Source organism: Schistocerca cancellata, chromosome 1 (assembly GCF_023864275.1).
Source record: "Schistocerca cancellata isolate TAMUIC-IGC-003103 chromosome 1, iqSchCanc2.1, whole genome shotgun sequence".
Classification (NCBI taxonomy): Eukaryota; Metazoa; Arthropoda; class Insecta; order Orthoptera; family Acrididae; genus Schistocerca; species Schistocerca cancellata.
The window spans coordinates 255,303,934-255,325,380 of NC_064626.1; the positions used below are offsets into that span (position 1 = coordinate 255,303,934).

Consider the following 21,447-nt stretch of genomic DNA (forward strand, 5'->3'; position numbering starts at 1 on the left):
GTGTCCGGATACTTTTGAGCACATAGTGTAAGTCAATGGTACTACGGTGTTTAAGTTGGACGGATGCATTCACTCCTTTTTGCAGATGACCAAATATTTTTCGCAAGCAGCAGACAGGAAGTGGCATACATGCAGAGTAAATTTTAGAAGGACGAGGTACATCTAAAAATTAATTCTGAGAACACACAGTACGTATGTACAGAAAAAAAGGAACGATTTTATTTTCAAGAAAAATATTTTTCAGTATGTGAGAATTTAAATTTTAAGGTTCTGTTATATCTTATGATAAAGTTATTGAAATCAAAGTAACTATGGGTAAATGAGCGACGAAATCCCTACGTGGATTAATCTGGAACAACAGTATTAGCCGATAGACCAAAAAAAGTGTTTTCCATAGTAGTAGTGAGAGTATAGTTGCTTATGGTGCAGTAATGTAGCCTCTTACGAAAAAAGAATAGAAGTCAGGACAATGGAATTAGATTTTATGAGATGGTGCCTGGAAGTCAACAGTGGGGATAAGATCAAAACACCAAATTCGTGGAGAGAAATGAAAGTGACAGTCCATAACGAGCTGACTGGAGATTAAAATTTAGTTGTTTGGGCGTGTTAAAGAACTGAGTAGTGCAAGGTAGGCCAAGGAAGTATTAATATGGGCCCCCAGTAGAACTGAATTTCGACGGCAAACCTCATGCAAATTCGTATTGATCGGGCAGTGGATGAGAATAGGTCGACAGCTTTCGATTGGAATAACCGATATTATTGAAAAGTAAAAGAACTTTGCGAAGGTTGGTAGGGGAGCAGAATGAGTTGCCGCAGCGAAGTCAATATTATCAATAGTGAGTCAGGCTAGCGTTGTTTGCACTAATGGAAAGTGGCGGGCGGTATCGAGTAAAGGGAGCAGGCTGCCAGTCGCGGAGGCGGCGACAAGCGTTGCGGGTCAAAGGTCGCCTGCTGACGTCACAGGGTTTGGGCGGCTGACTGGCGATGGGTCGGCGGCGCGGCCTGCAGCCGCAGTTGCAGCTGGCGATGGACTTCAGGGCGGTCGTGGTGTCGGCGGCGGTGCTGCTGGTCGCCGTCTCTGCTCAGGTTATCTCGCTTACCAGGCACTCCACTCGTAATTTAGATTCAGTTGCTGTTGCAATTATTTTCAAATGCTAAATCTGCATCTTATAAGAATTATTCGAGGAAATTATTTTGTAGTTATGTACATCTAAATCCATATTTGTACTTTGAAAGCCACGGTGAGGTGTGTGATGGAGAGTACTTCGCGTACCACTCTCACTGCTTCCTTTCCTGTTCCAGTCGCGAATGATGCACGGAAAGAAGGACTGTATGAGCTCGAATCTAATTTCACCTTCTCGGTCTTTTCGCACGATATACGTAAGAGGAAGCGTTATATAGGTTGATTCTTGTAGTGAGACACGGTATGGGAATTTTTACAGGACACCATAATGTGATACACAGCGCCACCTCTTCTAGCGTGTTTCATTGGAGTTGGACGATTATCTCCGAGACGCTTTCGCGCTTGCTAAGCGAAACCGTGACGAATCGCTCCTCACTTCTTTAAATTTCCTAGTAAGTTTCCTGTAGCTATCTTAAGTAGGAAACGTGTCGCTCAATGAGAGTTTTGGAAGGTAGCTCCTTAGTTTGTCGTCTATACTTTCTACAGGCTCTTCCAATGCATCTGTGTGGCATTTGTCTTTCCTACGCTTAGTTTTATGTGGTTGTTCCACTTTAAATCTCTCCGAACGCACATTCCCAGATATTTCATGCGTGTGACGGTTTTCCAGTAATCATTTGGCCGTTGTGTAATCAAACAAGAAATGATCTTTCCGCCTATTTGTGCGCATCCCATTAAATCAGTTTATGTTTAGGGCCAAATGGTAATCATTGTACAAACCGACAACCCTCTCCATGTTTTCTTGAATTTCGCTACGAGTTTCTAGCATTGAAGCATCTCTAAATGCCGGCCATAGTGGCCGAGCGGTTCTAGGTGCTACAGTCTGGAACCGCGCGACCGCTACGTTCGCGGGCTCGAATGCTGCCTGGGGCATGGATGTGTGTGATGTTCTTAGGTTAGTTAGGTTTAAGTAGTTCTAAGTTCTAGGGGACTGATGACCTCAGAAGTTAAGTCCCATAGTGCTCAGAGCCATTTGAACCATCTCTAAATACCCAGTAACATCCGCGACAACTAATGGTGCTTCCGACGTTATGGACTTGATCATTTATATACAGTGAACATTTATATACAGTGAGCAATAATACGCCTATAAAACTATCACCAATGTGATTCGAGCCGGCCCGAGTGGCCGTGCGGTTCTAGGCGCTACAGTCTGGAACCGAGCGACCGCTACGGTCGCAGGTTCAAATCCTGCCTCGGCCATGGATGTGTGTGATGTCCTTAGGTTAGTTAGGTTTAATTAGTTCTAAGTTCTAGGCGACTGATGACCTCAGAAGTTAAGACCTTAGTGCTCAGAGCCATTTGAACCATTTGTGATTCGAGTTAGCTGAATGGTCTTGGCAAGCATGTGCTGCTGAAACCTTATAAACGGCCCATTCACATTAAGATGACCACAGCCTATGTTCGACATCAAGGTGCAATAACCACTCACAGACGGCAGGCGGCAGTGCTAGCACTGGCTGGTACGTAAGGTTTCTCGAGTGGGTAACGGGTGGGTGGTGGGGGGTGAGTGGGGGGGGGAGGTGGAGGAGCGGGACGGGGAAGTGGAAAACAGTGCACACGTTGTGCATGCGGAAACGCAACGCTTTATTTGACGTCCCAGACGGCATTATCAGTAGCTTTCGATCTAAGGGTAGAAATATTTTCGATACAGCGAAGTTTGTTAGCTGCTCACTTGCAGTGCTTAAAGTATACCGTGCATGGCAAAATGGCTCTCTCCAAAACCGGCGCTGAAGCAAGAGTGATAACCACGGGCCGTAATGTGGACGATGGCTGCGGAGATGTCTACGGGCGAGTGGAACTGCGACTGTTGAGGAACTGACTGGCCAGGCATAAGATCGACACAGATGAGAACTGGATGAGCAAATCGGGAGTGTATGAAGTAGAATATCAGGACTGCGAAGCGAGATACGTAGGGCAGACGTAATGGAATCTTACATTTAAATTTAATGAGCATAATAAGGAAGAGAACGGCTCGTCAGCTGTAGCAATAGCATTTGAAGAATGAGCAGCATTCGTTGGGAGATATAACAGAAAACGTGAGGTTGTTGAAGAAACTGGGTGGTTTATGTCGGATTTAGAGGAGATAGTGATTTATCGGCGTTGAAAGAGAAGTTCGTTGGCGTTTCAAATGAGAGGTCGGAAGTGTCTAAAGGATATTTCTGGGCACACTTTTTGCGAAGTCGTCCTTAATAAGCAATCGTCAAGGTATTTTACCTAGTGACATAGGATTTCCGCATGCTATTTCAGTTTAGATTGTAGCATAGATTCAGTGTTAAATCAGAATGTGCTAGGTCCAGACAGCCATTTCTCAAAGATTTTATGACAGACAGTAGTATCGTTGGTGCTGAGATTTAAGTATTAATTAAATATGATCATTGGTTAGGCGATGGCAACGGCTTTCAGTTTGTAACTGTACCTCGGGAACGGTGGATGCACCGGCTTTTGATGTTTTATGTTTTATAGTTTGAGTTGACAACGCACGGGTGCAACTTATTTTTAAGTTGTGAGGAGACCTAATGGCATAAAATTTCTTAAGGTAGGTTACAACTCAGGACGTCCGTAATCCTTATATATTTGACGATATAGGGGAGATTGCTTTATTTGCTTTCTTTGTTTTTAATACTTGAAAATGGGATAATGTTGAAACTTGTTCTGGAAATGGTCAAACGATTGACAACTGGGCTGAATATCCTCAATATTGCTTAAATGACAGTTGTATGATGGCGACACGTCAGTCGTATGTTCAGATTGTGCCTTAATAATCTGGCACTGTTTCAGGCTGTCCGATAAAGACTGTTGAGACAGTTCAGCTTAGAGTTTACATTTCTACAAACGTATATTGCATTCTTTCCAAAGTACACACCTCATGAACCTTTGCTCTTTATCGATCTGCAGTTTGTTTCCTTAGCTGAATGCACATCTGAGATCTAAGGGGCGAAACACGTGCATGTCATTAGTCTAGAAACCAGTGATACTGTATTCATAGCGTTGTCCTGTTATAACATTCTCTGAGTTCAGTTTTGAAACCATGTAAAACGATATCCAGATCGCTCAAGATACCAAACCGGAGATCGTCATCTCGGAATGCTGATTCGGTTCATTTTTGGCTCACCTGTTGGTGCTACAAACTAACGCTCAACGCCTTACACTATGCATGGTGATGGAGATATGACGGTCACCTCAAATATTTCCACAATGTTTAAATATACGGAGGAGCGGTTTTCACTAAGTTGTAGCGGATGACGTAGTGTGTTATCTGACGTACCCAGGTAATTTTTAACATTTGTAGCTGTCGAATCAAGACGACAACTCTTTTTTTTTAAATGTAACTGCATATTTTTCCTGTGTAACTGGAAGGAACTATCGAAGAGGACTTTAACAGCATAACACATGTGGAGCTTGATCAAACAGTAACAAGACAACAGCGACGCAAACATTGTTTAGCCGTCAGAAGAAGAGGTTCCGCAAACGTCTACCGTACTGTATGAGATATGATAAAACTCGTAACTCAGCACGGTTCACGGGTTTATCATTGTGAGTGCTCAAAATGTTGACCTGCGGCGCTGACACATCATAAAAAGCGATTCCAGACAGACAGTAATATTCACTGAATTTCGTCTGGACAGATAGTGTTCACCAGGGTGTTCTGTCGAGTTGTTTTCATTTTATGCGTAAAATGGGAGCAACTCGGCAGAATACTCAGGTGTATATTATTAGCAGATATCGTCTGGTCATGTTACTGCAAAGACGTGCGGTTTTTCCAAAGCTAAAATTTTAGAGATGCTTAGTCTCTTGAACACGAAAATAAATTTATGTCTCCAAATCGGTCAATCCAACGACCTCCAATTTTCGGTTAAGATCTGTAATTATTACTGTGTTATGGGCAACGCAGCAGTCTTGTTCGTTAACACACGGGCTACCTTTTGTCCAGGAGGCTATCTTCCAGCAACTGAAGCAGCAGACCATAAACACCACCATCTATATTCATGGATTTGGTTTGACAAACGTGTTCCGGCTTCAGTTTCTTAGCTCTATAATTTCATGGGCCGACTCACATCCCTTAACCCTTTGGGAATATATTGCTAAGCTATTGTAGGTTGTTTATCTTACTGACTTCTCTTTAATGTTCTTTCCATTTCTACTGTTTGTGGATTTTTTCTGTTATTGCAGATATTTTAAACTCATTTATAACATCTTCATTTCTTACTCTATCTTCTAGTTTACATACTTTATTGATTTGAGAAATTTCATTTCTGACGTCACTATTCGATTTATGTTTTCCTTGTTTGCGGTCCAAGCCCCAGATTTGTAAATTGGCAACGGAACAGATGGTGTTCGACAGAATTTCAGTTGGATATCTTTAGTTGTTTTGCTGTTGAATGTTTTTGTTATTGTTCCACAGGCACCCTGAAATTTTGCTATTTTATTCTCTAGATCGTTATCACACTTAAAAGAAATAGCGCAGCCCAGATAGTTAAAATGACATACTTGCTCAATTATCTTGTGTTTTCTTGCTACTTTTCATCACACCTGTTGTTTACCTCGGAATGCCATTACCTTTGTCTTTTCTGTAGATACTGTATTATGAAATTACAATTTTGTTCAACCCTCTTTAATTTAAAAATATTTCGTTGTAATTCTCCTTCTGAAGAGGTTATTGTAGTCTGGTTCTCAGCACTTATGAATATTCCTATATAGTGGTCCTTGACTAGTGTTACTCCTTTGTTCTTTTTTATTTCCTCATTCCATATTTTAACCAAGTCATTTATACTCATATATAAATTGAATGATGTTGGAGATAGACTGAAACCTTGTTTAACTCATTTGTTTGTCGTAATCCCATTATTCCGTATTTCGTCCCACATTCTGTCAAAAATTTAGTTTCATTATATAAGCTTTTTATGGTTAGTATCAAGGGTAGCGGGACTCAATTTTCTTGTAGTATTACCAAGAGTGTCACCCTGTTTAATCTGTCAAACATCTTGACACTGTCTAGTCGATAAAAGCGATGTGTACCTCACCATTAATTTCTTTTCTTTTATTTCTCAATAATTTCAAAATGAATACCTTCTAATATAAATTGCTGGTGGTGTACAGCAAGCAGCCACAAATTGGTTTCAGGATACTTTGTTCAAAAAGTACTGCCACCAGTTTCGAATTTTTTACAATTCATCATCGAATTGTTTTTTTCCATGTTTTCATCAATACAGATTATACAATGGTTTTCTGTGTGTTGTCCTAGGATAAACAATAATTTACAAATCACAAACGTGTAAGCAAAATTATTGCGCTATATATTTGTGTTGGAATGCAACTTACGTGAAATGTCCGTTTGGCACCTTTTGTATTAGCAGTTTTCTAGCATTGAAATAGATTCTCAAAGATGTATGCGTTTTCATAGTGGCAATGAAATCCATTGTCAGGGATATGTTTATTTTCACAGTCACAAACATTCTTGAGAATGTACTCGTATTTCATTGCAAGAAAACTGCTAATACAAATGCGCGAGACAGACAGTTCATGTAAGCTGTATTTCAACACAAATATGTATCTCAACCAATTACGTTACACGTTTGAAATTGGTGAATTATTGTTTATCGTAGGGGGAACACACAGGAAGCCAGCGATAATCCGTATTGATGGAAGCATGAAAAAACCATCTGAAGATGAACTGTAAAAAATTTGAAACCGGTAACGGTACTTTTTGAATAAATTAACCTAAAACCGATTAGTGGCTGGTTCCTGTACATCATCAACAATTTATTTTGTATAACAGCCTCCGCCTCAAATCATGTCTATAAATGATAAAATTGCATGAATACATTATACGTAGATTGTTATTTATCCAGATTTGAATCCACTCTGGTCTTAAGTTAAAATTTTTTCGGCCGTTAGCCTTAGCGTAAGAGTTAAAATTTTTGCCTATGTTTTATACCCAGCTGATAAAACTATTATTCCCATATAGTTATTGCGATTTTTTTCCCCTCCTTTCTTAAAAGTTGATACAGCAACAGCATTTGACCGGATTTCCGGATTCACGATTTCTCTCAACATTAATTTAGGACATATTAAAACGTTGATTTAAGGAGAATTCCATTGCATTTTAACAACTCACCGTGAATGCCATCTATACCAGCTACATTTCTGTTTTGTTTTTAAAGCTTCTTCCTGCTTCAGTTAATACTAGTACATCTATCCCATTTTACATCTTCGTACGTTTATGCTTGTTCCATTATGTTTTCGTCAGCCCACAACTTTTTATAATGTTCTTCCCATTGTTTTTGGTTGATTATGTAAATGCTTAATGTAGCCGCTCTTGTTTAAATGCTTCATTACTTCACAGGTATTTGCTTGTTCCCATTAAATCCTCGCAAAAACGACAAAATGGCTGACATCAAAATAAGTGTCCAAGGAATAGAAAAGCAACTGGAATCACTCAACAGAGGAAAGTCCACTGGACCTGACGGGATACCAATTCGATTCTACACAGAGTACGCGAAAGAACTTGCACCCCTTCTAACAGCCGTGTACCGCAAGTCTCTAGAAGAACGGAAGGTTCCAAATGATTGGAAAAGAGCACAGGTAGTTCCAGTTTTCAAGAAGGGTCGCCGAGCAGATACGCAAAACTATAGACCTATATCTCTGACATCGATCTGTTGTAGAATTTTAGAACATGTTTTTTGCTCGAGTATCATGTTGTTTTTGGAAACTCAGAATCTACTATGTAGGAATCAACATGGATTCCGGAAACAGCGATCGTGTGAGACCCAACTCGCTTTATTTGTTCATGAGACCCAGAAAATATTAGATACAGGCTCCCAGGTAGATGCTATTTTTCTTGACTTCCGGAAGGCTTTCGATACAGTTCCGCACTGTCGCCTGATAAACAAAGTAAGAGCCTACGGAATATCAGACCAGCTGTGTGGCTGGATTGAAGAGTTTTTAGCAAACAGAACACAGCATGTTGTTATCAACGGAGAGACGTCTACAGACGTTAAAGTAACCTCTGGCGTGCCACAGGGGAGTGTTATGGGACCATTGCTTTTCACAATATGTATAAATGACCTAGTAGATAGTGTCGGAAGTTCCATGCGGCTTTTCGCGGATGATGCTGTAGTATACAGAGAAGTTGCAGCATTATAAAATTGTAGCGAAATGCAGGAAGATCTGCAGCGGATAGGCACTTGGTGAAGAGAGTGGCAACTGACCCTTAACATAGACAAATGTAATGTATTGCGAATACATAGAAAGAAGGATCCTTTATTGTAAGATTATATGATAGCGGAACAAACACTGGTAGCAGTTACTTCTGTAAAATACACTCCTGGAAATGGAAAAAAGAACACATTGACACCGGTGTGTCAGACCCACCATACTTGCTCCGGACACTGCGAGAGGGCTGTACAAGCAATGATCACACGCACGGCACAGCGGACTCACCAGGAACCGCGGTGTTGGTCGTCGAATGGCGCTAGCTGCGCAGCATTTGTGCACCGCCGCCGTCAGTGTCAGCCAGTTTGCCGTGGCATACGGAGCTCCATCGCAGTCTTTAACACTGGTAGAATGCCGCGACAGCGTGGACGTGAACCGTATGTGCAGTTGACGGACTTTGAGCGAGGGCGTATAGTGAGTATGCGGGAGGCCGGGTGGACGTACCGCCGAATTGCTCAACACGTGGGGCGTGAGGTTTCCACAGTACATCGATGTTGTCGCCAGTGGTCGGCGGAAGGTGCACGTGCCCGTCGACCTGGGACCGGACCGCAGCGACGCACGGATGCTCGCCAAGACCGTAGGATCCTACGCAGTGCCGTAGGGGACCGCACCGCCATTTCCCAGCAAATTAGGGACACTGTTGCTCCTGGGGTATCGGCGAGGACCATTCGCAACCGTCTCCATGGAGCTGGACTACGGACCCGCACACCGTTAGGCCGTCTTCCGCTCACGCCCCAACATCGTGCAGCCCGCCTCCAGTGGTGTCGCGACAGGCGTGAATGGAGGGACGAATGGAGACGTGTCGTCTTCAGCGATGAGAGTCGCTTCTGCCTTGGTGCCAATGATGGTCGTATGCGTGTTTGGCGCCGTGCAGGTGAGCGCCACAATCAGGACTGCATACGACCGAGGCACACAGGGCCAACACCCGACATCATGGTGTGGGGAGCGATCTCCTACACTGGCCGTACACCACTGGTGATCGTCGAGGGGACACTGAATAGTGCACGGTACATCCAAACCGTCATCGAACCCATCGTTCTACCATTCCTAGACCGGCAAGGGAACTTGCTGTTCCAACAGGACAATGCACGTCCGCATGTATCCCGTGCCACCCAACGTGCTCTAGAAGGTGTAAGTCAACTACCCTGGCCAGCAAGATCTCCGGATCTATCCCCCATTGCGCATGTTTGGGACTGGATGAAGCGTCGTCTCACGCGGTCTGCACGTCCAGCACGAACGCTGGTCCAACTGAGGCGCCAGGTGGAAATGGCATGGCAAGCCGTTCCACAGGACTACATCCAGCATCTCTACGATCGTCTCCATGGGAGAATAGCAGCCTGCATTGCTGCGAAAGGTGGATATACACTGTACTAGTGCCGACATTGTGCATGCTCTGTTGCCTGTGTCTATGTGCCTGTGGTTCTGTCAGTGTGATCAAGTGATGTATCTGACCCCAGGAATGTGTCAATAAAGTTTCCCCTTCCTGGGACAATGAATTCACGGTGTTCTTATTTCAATTTCCAGGAGTGTATCTGGGAGTATGCGTGCGGAACGATTTGAAGTGGAATGATCATATAAATTTAATTGTTGGTAAGTGGGTACCAGGTTGAGATTCATTGGGGGAGTCCTTAGAAAATGTAGTCCATCAACAAAGGAGGTGGCTTACAAAACACTCGTTCGACCTATACTTGAGTATTGCTCATCAGTGTGAGATCCGTACCAGATCGGGTTGACGGAGGAGATAGAGAAGATCCAAAGAAGAGCGGCGCGTTTCGTCACAGGGTTATTTGGTAGCCGTGATAGCGTTACGGAGATGTTTAACAAACTCAAGTGGCAGACTCCGCAAGAGAGGCGCTCTGCATCGCGGTGTAGCTTGCTGTCCAGGTTTCGAGAGGGTGCGTTTCTGGATGAGGTATCAAATATATTGCTTCCCCCTACTTATACCTCCCGAGAAGATCACGAATGTAAAATTAGAGAGATTCGAGCGCGCACGGAGGCTTTCAGACAGTCGTTCTTCCCGCGAACCATACGCGACTGGAACAGGAAAGGGAGGTAATGACAGTGGCACGTAAAGTGCCCTCCGCCACACACCGTTGGGTGGCTTGCGGAGTATAAATGTAGATGTAGATGTAGAATATCATTTTCTAGATTGCTTATACAGGATGTACCAAGACGATTGTCAGTGTTCAGGGATGTGACACAAACGCTCATTTAAAGCAAAAAACAACCTCATATCGACACATGCCCTATTCCAAATGGTTACCATTCATTGCTCGAAATATCTTTCTGTCATTCAAATAGCCCGACGAAAGCGCAGTTGTCCATGGTGTGTTGTCAGTGAAGTGGTGCGAGGGACTGAGAGCGTATCATAGAGAAGCATCAGTTAACTGTGTTCATAAATTAGCTGACTAAAATGCCGCACACCCACGCTAATGAAGAATATGCGGATAAGGTGATTATTTACGGCTTCTGCGAGGTAGTGCTCCTGCTGTTGTCGACTTTCCGATACGTCGATTTCCTGATCGTAAAGTGTTTACCTCAGTTTGCAGCACTTTCAGTGAAATATGTATTCTTCCAAGTTCCCCTTTATCTTCTGAACATGTAAATCGACAACCTGTGCAGGAACAGCAACACATTGTTGAAATGATGCTGCTTAGCCCTACTGCTAGCACACGGCTATTTTCTGCACGTACCAATACCCCACAAAATCGCGTATGGTGATCGTTACATGCGGAAAACTTGTACCTATTTCACATACAGCAAGTCCACATTCTTAATGATGGTGATCAAGTAAGAATCCGTCGAAGCGACGATGGATATTTGATGACAACTGCTTCACGTGGTAACTGGGATATGCCCAGGCAACTTTCACTGAAAGTGATGAACTAATCAGTGTTGATGTAACAATAAATGCTGATACGGCCAACGTCTCCAAACTGTACTGAACATTAGTACCTTATGTCTGAGCCGCGAATCGCGCTGAAATTAACTCTTAATGGCAACTAAAGCTTTCTTCATTCAGAACAGGTTTTCGTAATTCGTCGCCCGCTATAGCAGAGGTCACCGGAGCAAGTTATCGGCCGACTTGTGATCCGCTTGCTATCATCTCGTTCGGCAGTAGCCCCGGATCTCAAAGAAGAAAGTCAGAGACACAAAACAAGGGAAAAGGCCTTGAGACGCAGCATCGCTAAACATTGCTGTGTCTTGGAGGGTGAGCCAGCGACATACTATCCGATCACAAGAATCCGGAAACCCGTTGTTGGACGTATACAGGGTGAGTCACTAAACACTGCCACATAGAATAACTCCGAAATATGATATTAACTTAAAAATTTGTGGGACAAATGTTGCATGGGACAATGGGGGCCGTAATATGACGTTGGTTTTTTGGTTCTAGTTGGGGTCGCTTCAGAGATATGAAGATCAACTTTATTTCTTTTAAATGGGATGCTATAGTTAAGTACATATTTTCTGATAGCAGCTGTCGAGACGAATCCAATGATGTGTAACAGTAAGGTCTTTGAAGGTCAACGAAGGTCAAGAAGGTGGCATGAACGTCCATTTACAGAAGGTCTTCGAAGTGATGACCATTGGTGTCAATGCAGTGTTGCAGTCTTCTTATCATGGATTGAGTAATATTCCCTATCACTTAGGCACTTACCGAAGCACATGCACTGACAATTCTCTCTCGTTTAGTAAATATTCGCCGAATACGGCGTATCCATCTAACGTGCCACTGACATGTAAACGTCATTCGACGGTTTCGCATTACAACACTAATAGGAACGGTAAGAATAGTATTGTCGAATCAAGCGAATGTGAATGATGTATTCCTTCGAAGAACAAGTAGATATACTTCTCATTTATGGAGAATGAGGACGAAATTGAGTGAGAGCTGGAGACCTATACGCTGAAAGGAAAGTTATTTACGAGGAATCAGAAATTGGTACTCTTGCCACTGTGTTTCGAGATCCCTGTGTTAGGTCGCCACAAATCAAAAGGAAATCTGGCATAAGCCAGGTTAGTGTTGTTCGTGTTCTACATCGCCATAAATATCATCCTTTCCATATCAGTCTCCATCAAGAATTGTCTGCAGCTCGTGGTCGTGCGCTAGCGTTCTCGCTTCCCGCGCCCGGGTTCCCGGGTTCGATTCCCGGCGGGGTCAGGGATTTTCTCTGCAGCGTGATGACTGGGTGTTGTGTGATGCCCTTAGGTTAGTTAGGTTTAAGTAGTTCTAAGTTCTAGGGGACTGATGACCATACATGTTAGGTCCCATAGTGCTCAGAGCCATTTGAACCATTTTCCATCAAGAATTAATTGGTAATGATTGAATGAGTCACATTGAATTCAGCCGATGGGCTCAACTTCAGATTCAGAGGGGTGACACATTTATTAATTTGATTTTATTTACTGACGAGGTTACATTCACGAACCATGGAAATGTTAATTTGCATAACATGCATTATTGGGCAACTGAAAATCCATGTTGGCTGTGGCAAGTTGCACACCAAAAATCGCGGTCGGTGGACGTATGGTTTGGAATTCTGGAGGACAGAATTATAGGTCCCTATTTCATCGAAGGAAATATTAATGGTAGGAAGTACACCTCATTCCTGCAAGAAACATTAGGTCTGCTGTTGGAAGAAATACCGTTAGGAACAAGGAACAGAATGTGGTATCAGCAAGATGGGTGTCCGGCAAATATTCCTCTGATGGCTAGAAATGAGTTGCAGAGACCATTCCCAAATCGTTGGATTGGAGGTGGAGGAGATATGTCGTGGCTGGCTCGTTCGCCAGACTTGACACCTCTTGATTTTTCTTGTGTGCATTCGTAAAAGACATTGGTTATGAAGACGTTCCAACTACACCTGAAGATATGCGAGAGAGAACTGTCGGAGTATGTGCTTCGATAAGTGACGATGTGATAAGGTACACGACTCAATCCATAATAAGAAGATTGCAACACTGCATTGATACCAATGGTCATCACTACGAACACCTTCTGAAATGGAGGTTCATGTCACCTTTGTGACCTTCGTTGACCTTCAAAGACCTTATTGTTACACATCATTGGATTCGTCTCGACAGCCGCTATAAGAAAATACGTACCAAAATACAGCATCGCATTAAAAAAATTACTTTCATATCTCTGAAGGGACCCCACCTAGCAACAAAAAACTAGCGTCATATTATGGCTCCCTTTGTCCCATGCAACATTTGCCCCACAAACTTTTCAGCTCCTATCATACTTTCGGAGCTATTCTTGGTGGAAATAGTTAGTGACTCACCCTGTATATGGTGTATGACCACACTTCGCCTGTATGACTGCTTGAACTCTGCTGGCAACACTTTGACTGAGATATCTGAAAGTCGGTGCAGGAATGGCAGCCGATTCTTCCTCGAGACCCGAAACCAGAGAAGGAAATGACGTTGGACACTCCGGTGAGGAGCCATGTCGACACCCATTCCAGTGGTGTTCTAATAGGCTCTTGTGGAGAATCTGGGCAGACCAGTTCATTTCAGGAATGCTGTCGCCCACAGACCATTGCCTCACGGAAGCTGCTTTATGACAGGGTGCACTGTCACGCTGATACAGTCACCGTCTCCAAACTGTTCCTGCAACGTACGCAACACGCAATGTTGTAAAATGTGCTCATATCCTTCGGCATTCAGCGCTTTCTTCAGCGCAATAAGGCGACCACTCCCGAACCACGATAAACACCTCCATACTGCAGCAACACCTCCGCACTACGGTGTTCCTATTACACACCATGCCAGGTAACGCTCTAAAGGCATTCCCTGAAAGCAAATCACTGATAACGCGTAGTTGATCATTTCATATCATTCGTTTGCAGACATCCACTGTCCAGTGTCGTACCTCTTTACGCCATCTCAAGCGCCACTGAGTACTGACTACAAAAAAGTGTGGCTTATGAGAGGCTCCTCTAGCATTGTACTCCATTATTTTTAATGCTCTACGCACAGTCATTGTGCCGGCCGGTCTGCTGGTAGTGAACTGGGATTGACGAGTGATTCCTTCTGCTCTTTTCATGTTTTTTCTTACAACCACACTCTGCAATGCTCTACAACCTCTGTTTGTTAATACAAGATGTCTGTCTGGTTTTATCTTTAGGTGTGGTTGTTGCTTCTCGTTTCCACTTCACAATCACGCCACCAACAGTTGCCTTGGACAACTTTAGACGAGTTTAAATATCCTTCATGGCTATGTTACTCAGGTTACATCCAATGAATAGCCAGCGTTCGAAGCCACTGAGTTGTCCTGACTGGCCTATTCAGCCGTTACTGCTTCTGCACTGACAACTCAATACTTCTCGCCTCCTTTTGTACTAGCGGATCCTCCTCTCGCGACATCTGATGTTCTGCATTACACGGTGTCCGCATACTTTTGTCATACAATGTACAATTCGTTTCGTGGACTGTTAACTGTAGTGCAGATGTAGCACTAAGGATACTCCTACAAAATACTGGAAGCATCCAGTAGAAAAAGCAGTTGTACGCACTACTGGACCCTGCCGAGTTCGTCTGGCAAACTGCCACATCCGCCGTCCACAACGTAAGCAAAAGTACCGTAAAATTTCCCAAACACGCTATTCCGTCAGCTATTCGGGATACCCAAGGTTATCAAAACGCTGGGAATACCCGCTTGGAGATGAGCAATGCAGCGTTGGACCTTTACCCTGTAATAAAAATGACTTAGAGCTGTAAGCGTAGGCCTTCACTCTGCATTAAGAAATTCTTACAAGTCGGCAAATGTAAATGATGCTGCCAATTATATGAGGGACTATTATGTTCATAGCGGAATGGAGACATACAAGTGAAACTCCATCCACATTCCAGACACCGTTTATGTAGATTAATTAATTACTTTTATTTCATATGATACAAGTGTGAAGCGAAGATATTAAGTGCAGACTGGAAACATAAAAAAAGCGTTTCTGAAAAAGAGAAATTTGTTAACATCGAATACAATCTTTTGTGAAGGCATTTGTCTGGAGTGGAGACTTGTACGAAAGTGGAACTAGGACGATTAGCTTTCCAGAAAAGCTTTTGGAAAAAAAAGATAGTGAGAGAGAGAGAGAGAAGGGAGAGAGTACCACCAGCTCGGCAAGGCACAATGTTTAGAGCTAAGGCCCAAGGAGGTGCGATCAAAAGGAATGTATATCAAGGAACTATATGACTTATGAGGCCACTAGGAGGAATAAATAGCGAAGCTATGTGACGGACCTGGGTCAAAGGATACGTTTATGGAAAAGGCAACAGGTGTTTCACTGGATGAACATGGACCTAAAATACTTAGAGATAATTCGATAAAGTAGTTAAAGGATAAAAAGCAAAAGAGGGACCTTAATTCAATAACTGGAGAAATACTCCAGGCTCTAGATGAGAAAACAAAAAAGTTTTTTATATGAGATCAGCAATGAGATGCATGAAAAAGGAGATTTCCCTAGATATTTCCAAAGGTCAGTTCTTGTACCAATGTTTAAGAAAACAACGTCAAACGAGTGTGAATATCGTGCATTAAGTATCCATGGCTGCGAGATAACGACGAATAGGAATAGCATATCAATCATAATTAATCAAAAACGCGCAGAAAATCTATTTGGATTTAGGAAAGGTGGAAAATTAAAAAAGGAACTAATTATTTTAACAATACCGCGCGAAAAAAGACTTTCGACGTAGCACACTGGTCTAAAATGCTGTAAACTTTAATGTGCAGTGAGTCACGTCACTTACGCAAGAAAATAATACAACAGCGTTACAGGAACCAGACTGCAGTTGTAAAAATAAAAGACAATGACACAAAACTTTCAGGATTAAATAAATATGTCCTGTTAATACATGAACTAAAGATGCAACAAGAGAATGTAGAGATACATACAAGTATGTTGAAGGAGTAACTATAAATGGAAATACATAAAAATGCTTAGATTTGCAGGTGATACATCTGTGTTAGCCGAATTTCCTAAGGACTATAGAAGGCATGAACAAAGCATTCTCGAAAAGTTATAATATGAAAATAAATGAGAAGAAAAACCTAAATGCTCGTATGTAGTAAAGTCCCGGTAGCAGCAGACCTACGTAGGATTGGGGAGAATCTGAAGCAAATTACCAACGTTAAGTACCTGTGTATTGAAATAACAGTGGATGATAGATTAATGCCACGAGATTAAATGTAGAATTACAGATCTAAAACAACATCCAATAATAATAATAAGCTGCTAACATCGAAATATATTAGTTTAAGAAACAGGAAAAAATATGTAAAATCTTTCTTGTGGAGCGTTGCTCTATATGACTCGGATATATGGACAGTAGGGGAGAAGAACGGAAAGGACTACAAACTTTTGAGGCATTGCGTTTCCAGAAGAAGGCGAGGGAAAAGATCCTTATAGGAGGACTGTCAAGCAATGGAGGAACCGATCGGCTGGACACACATACAGATATTTCGTATTAATTTTGATAGTAATAGGAGGAAAAATGCCTCGAAAGGACGTACGAGAAACAGCAGCTTAAGACGTTACATGATGTTATTTCAACAATTAAGTACATCAGGCAGATAAAACAAGATACCTAACTGACAACATACTCGGAAGTGAAGAGATTTGTAGAAGACAGGGAAAAACTGAGAAATGCTACCGAGCAATCCATTGATCGGCAACAAAAGAAGAATACAATAGCTAATGAGGAAGTACTGAATCGCACTGGTGATAAGAGATATTTATGGCCCAACTAGACTAAAAGAAGGAACCCTTAAAAAGGATACATCCGGAGATGTTAAGGAATCTTCAACTTGGAATGAAGTATGAGAAGGGTGAAGAGGGTAGGAACTATAGACGAAGATCACGGCGTGCTTGCAATGAGCGGCTTCAAACGGCTGTAGGCTACAGTCATTCTGCAGAAATGAAGACTCCTGCCCGCGATGGACTATCGTGGAAAACTGCATCAAATCACTCTTCGGGCTGAGGAGCACATCAAGAACAATTGTACAGGAACGCCGAATTTAGGCTGTGATACAAATTTGTACCCATATGTGATATGGCAGATTGAGTTCCACTGGGACTTGCATATTATTTTGATCTCTGAATTCTACAGTAGGTAAGAAAGTAAATTATAGGAGTCAAACGGTGCTGATACTGGAGTCTTCCCACGCCAACAAACTAGCTCAAAACTGATGAAGCTTATGTGCAGGGTTTATCTCAAAACTTAAACACTCCAAGCATTTCAGGTAGCCTACAACTCAAGATAAAAAAAAATGGTTCAAATGGCTGTGAGCACTATAGGACTTAACTTCTGAGGTCATCAGTGCCCTAGAACTTAGAACTACTTAAACCTAACTAACCTAAGGACATCACACACACCCATGCCCGAGGCAGGATTCGAACCTGCAACCGTAGCGGTCGCGCGGTTCCAGACTGTAGCGCCTAGAACCGCTCGGCCACCCCAGCCGCCCAACTCAAGATATCGAACATAATTTTCATCAAATGATAGTCTGCAAAGACGTGGTGAAGTTCTGTATGCGGACTACGCTTTCAATTTAGATACATGAGGGCAAGTTAAAATTCAAAGGATTTTTTAAGTGGGAAACTTTTTATCGAGAAGACAACATTGTAAGTAACATTTTTTTTTGAGTCATCAATCTTTTGATTGCTTTGATGCGGCCCGCCACGAACTTCTCTCCTGTGCCAACCTCTTACCTCAGAGTAGCACTTGCAACCTACATCCTTAATTTTTTGCTCAATGTATTCCAGTATCTGTCTTTCTCTTCAGCTTTTACCCTCTACAGTTCCCTCTAGTACCTTGGTATTCATTTCCTCAAGTCTTAGCGGATGCCCTATCATCCTTACTCCCTATTAGTGTTTTCCACATGTTGCTTTCCCCTCCGATTCTGCACAGAACCTCCTTGATCCTTACTTTATCAGTCCACCTAATTTTCAACATTAGTTTGTAGCATCACATCTCAGATGCTTCGATATTATTCTGTACTGGTTTTCCCACAGTCCATGTTTCACTGCCATACATTGCTGTGCTCCAGACGAACATTCTTAGAAATTCTTCCTTAAATTAAGGCATACGTTTGATACTAAAAGACTTCTCCTGGCTAGAAATACCCTTTTTGCCAACGTACTCTTCATGTTACTACCTTTGCTTTTTGTGTCTTGAGTTTCTGTATAGTGAGTCAATCCTTCCGACAATCATTTCTTTTTAGATTTCTTCAAATTTTTCATGCAGCAATTTGGCCTTAGCTTCCCTGCACTTGCTATTAATTTCCTTCCTCAGTGACTTGTATTTCTGTGTTACTGAATTTCCCTGAACATTTTTGTACTTCCTTCTTTCATATATCAACTTCTTGCGTTACCCACGGTTTCTTCGCAGTTACCTTCTCTGTACCCATGTTTTCTATCCATCTTCTGTGACTGCCCTTTTTACAGATGTTGAATCCTCTTCAACTGTACTACCTACTGCGCTATTCTTTATTGCTTTATCTACAGCCTTAGAGACCGTCAAGTGAATCTCGTCTTTCCTTAGTTGCCCGTATGCAACTACTTTGCATATTTATTCTTCCTGACTAATCACTTAAATTTCAGCCTACTGTTCATCACTATTACATTGTGATCTGAATCTGTATCCGCTCCTGCGTACGCCTTACATTTCAGTATCCGATATCTGTCTGACCGTGTTGTAATCTAACTGAAATCTTTCCGTATCACCCGGCCTTTTCCAAGTATACCTCCTCCTCTTGTGCTTTCACTATTCACTGTTCACTATTACTAGCTGAAACTTATTACAGAACTCCCATTTAGTCCTTTTCCTCTCTGATTCCTGTCACAATTCCATAATCTACTGTAACCTTTTCTTCTACTCCTTCCTCTACAACTGCATTCCAGTCCCCCACGTATATTAGATTTTCATCCCGCATTACGTACCGTATTACACTTTCAATATCCTCATATACTTTCTCTATATCTTCATGTTTAGCTTACGACGTCGGCATGTATATCTGAACTATCGTTGTCGGCTTTGGTTTGCTGTCGATTCTGACAAGAACAACCAGTCACGGAACTACTCACAGTAACACATTCTCTGCCATACCTACCTATTCATAATGAATCCTATCCCCGTTTGCTGCTGTTGTTATTACCCTATACCAATTTGACCAGAAATTCATATCTTCTTTCTATCATTAATCTACATGATCTTCCTCAGCGTCTACGCTCTTGGTCCACCCCTCGACGAACTTTCTTATTTTGTCCTGGATGAAGTTCTGTGGTGTAATCCGCATACACTCTTGCATCGTCCCCACAACTTCGTTGTCTGGTGATAACTTTTTCTCATGCAGATGTTCCTTCATGAGAGCAGGAAGGTGAAAAGCACTTAGAACTATGTGAGGACTATAAACTGGGTACTCCAGCAGCTCTAAACAAACTTTTTTAATGGATAGCATTGTTTTCCCAGAGGTTTGAGGGAAGCCTATTGAAAGTAGCTCTCTCATTTTCGTTTTGGTTTTAGGTTCCATATCTCGCAGCATCGCAAAGTGCTTAACACTACCCATTGTTTTCCTCTGGGAGTGTAATGAATCAACAGTGTAACTTTCATATCCCAAAACGGTGTCGTCATTCACTCTCTCGCAGAGACTTGTAATTTGAACTTTTTTATTGTTGATTAAGATGGACGGATGTTTGCAGACGATGCTCAGCCGCGTATTCTGTGGTTCGATTGATGGAACGGCGTCTAATCAACGGTTGCTGAACGACTGAGAAAGTCTTCTCCTTCCTGTTCAACACGCCTTAAATGTAGTTTCAATATTTGCAAACGTTCCCCTTTATGACGGTCTGTCAGTTCACGTGCTACCCAGCGAGCACACACTTTCCTATATTTTAGAGATTTGTGGGCGACTGCAAATGCTGAACCGTGAATAGTGTTCAGTTTATGCGCAATGCCATTAGTTCTAACACGACAAATATCACGAATCATTCGCCTCACGTCTTGATTTTGCTGCTCTACCCTACCGAACATCCTTCGTCGCATACAGAGACACCGAGGTGACAAATGTCATGCGATAGCGATATACACATATACAGATGGCGATAGTATCGCGTACATAATGTACAAAAGGGCAGGTGATTCGTGCGAAAATATGTCCTATGTAATCATTGCCACACGACGGGAATTAACAGACTTTGAATGCGCAATGGTATCTGCAGCTAGATACATGGGAAATTCCATTTCGGAAATCATTAGGGAAATCAATATTCGCAGTGGACGTCGGCCTTCACTTAGGAGGAGCAGCGTTAGCGTGGAGCTGTCAGTGATAACAGACAAGAAACTCTGAGTGAAAAAACCGCAGGAATCAATGTGGGACGTACTACGAAAGTATCTCTTAGGACAGTGCGGCGAAATCTGGCGTTAATGGGCTACGGCTATGACGAATGCCTTTGTTAATAGCACGACAACGCCTGCCGCGTCTCAACTGGGCTCGTGTCCCAACCGGTTGGACCCTAGACGGCTGGAAAACGGTGGCATGGTCAGATGAGTACCGATTTCAGTTGATAAGAGCTGATGCTAGGGTTCGAGTTATCGCAGATTCCTTGAAGTTGTCAAGCTGATGGTGTTTCCACAATGGTGTGAGCTGTATTTACATGGAATGGACTGGCTCCTCTGGTCCTACTGAGCCTATCATTTACTGGAAATGGTTATGCTCGACTACTTGGAAACCATTTACAGCAATTAGTAATTGCCATGTCACTGGGTCACAGTCGTTCGTTTGAAGAATATTCTCGAAAGTTCCAGCGAATCATTTGGCCACCTATCGAACGTTTGTAGGACGTAATCAAGAAATCAGTTCGTGCACAAAACCCTGCAATGGCTACGCTTTCGCAATTATGGACGGCTATAGAGGCAGCAGGGTTCAATATATCTTTAGGGGGCTGCAACGACTTGTTCAGTCCTTGTTACGTCGAATTACTGCACTGCGACGGGCAAAATTAGGTCCGACCGGATATTAGGAGATATTCCATGACTTCTCACCTCAG

At 42.6% G+C, this 21,447-nt stretch overlaps 1 protein-coding gene across 1 annotated transcript in view; it reads left to right on the forward strand.

The window, feature by feature from the left end:
* Positions 1–930: 930 nt before the first annotated feature.
* The window catches only part of LOC126170653 (inter-alpha-trypsin inhibitor heavy chain H4-like), a 191,703-nt gene continuing 171,186 nt past the window's right edge, over positions 931–21,447 (forward strand). The window contains exon 1 of the mRNA XM_049920743.1: positions 931–1,086. Within this exon, the coding sequence (XP_049776700.1) occupies positions 985–1,086 (102 nt within the window). The 5' untranslated portion in view covers positions 931–984. The remainder of the gene's footprint in view (positions 1,087–21,447) is intronic.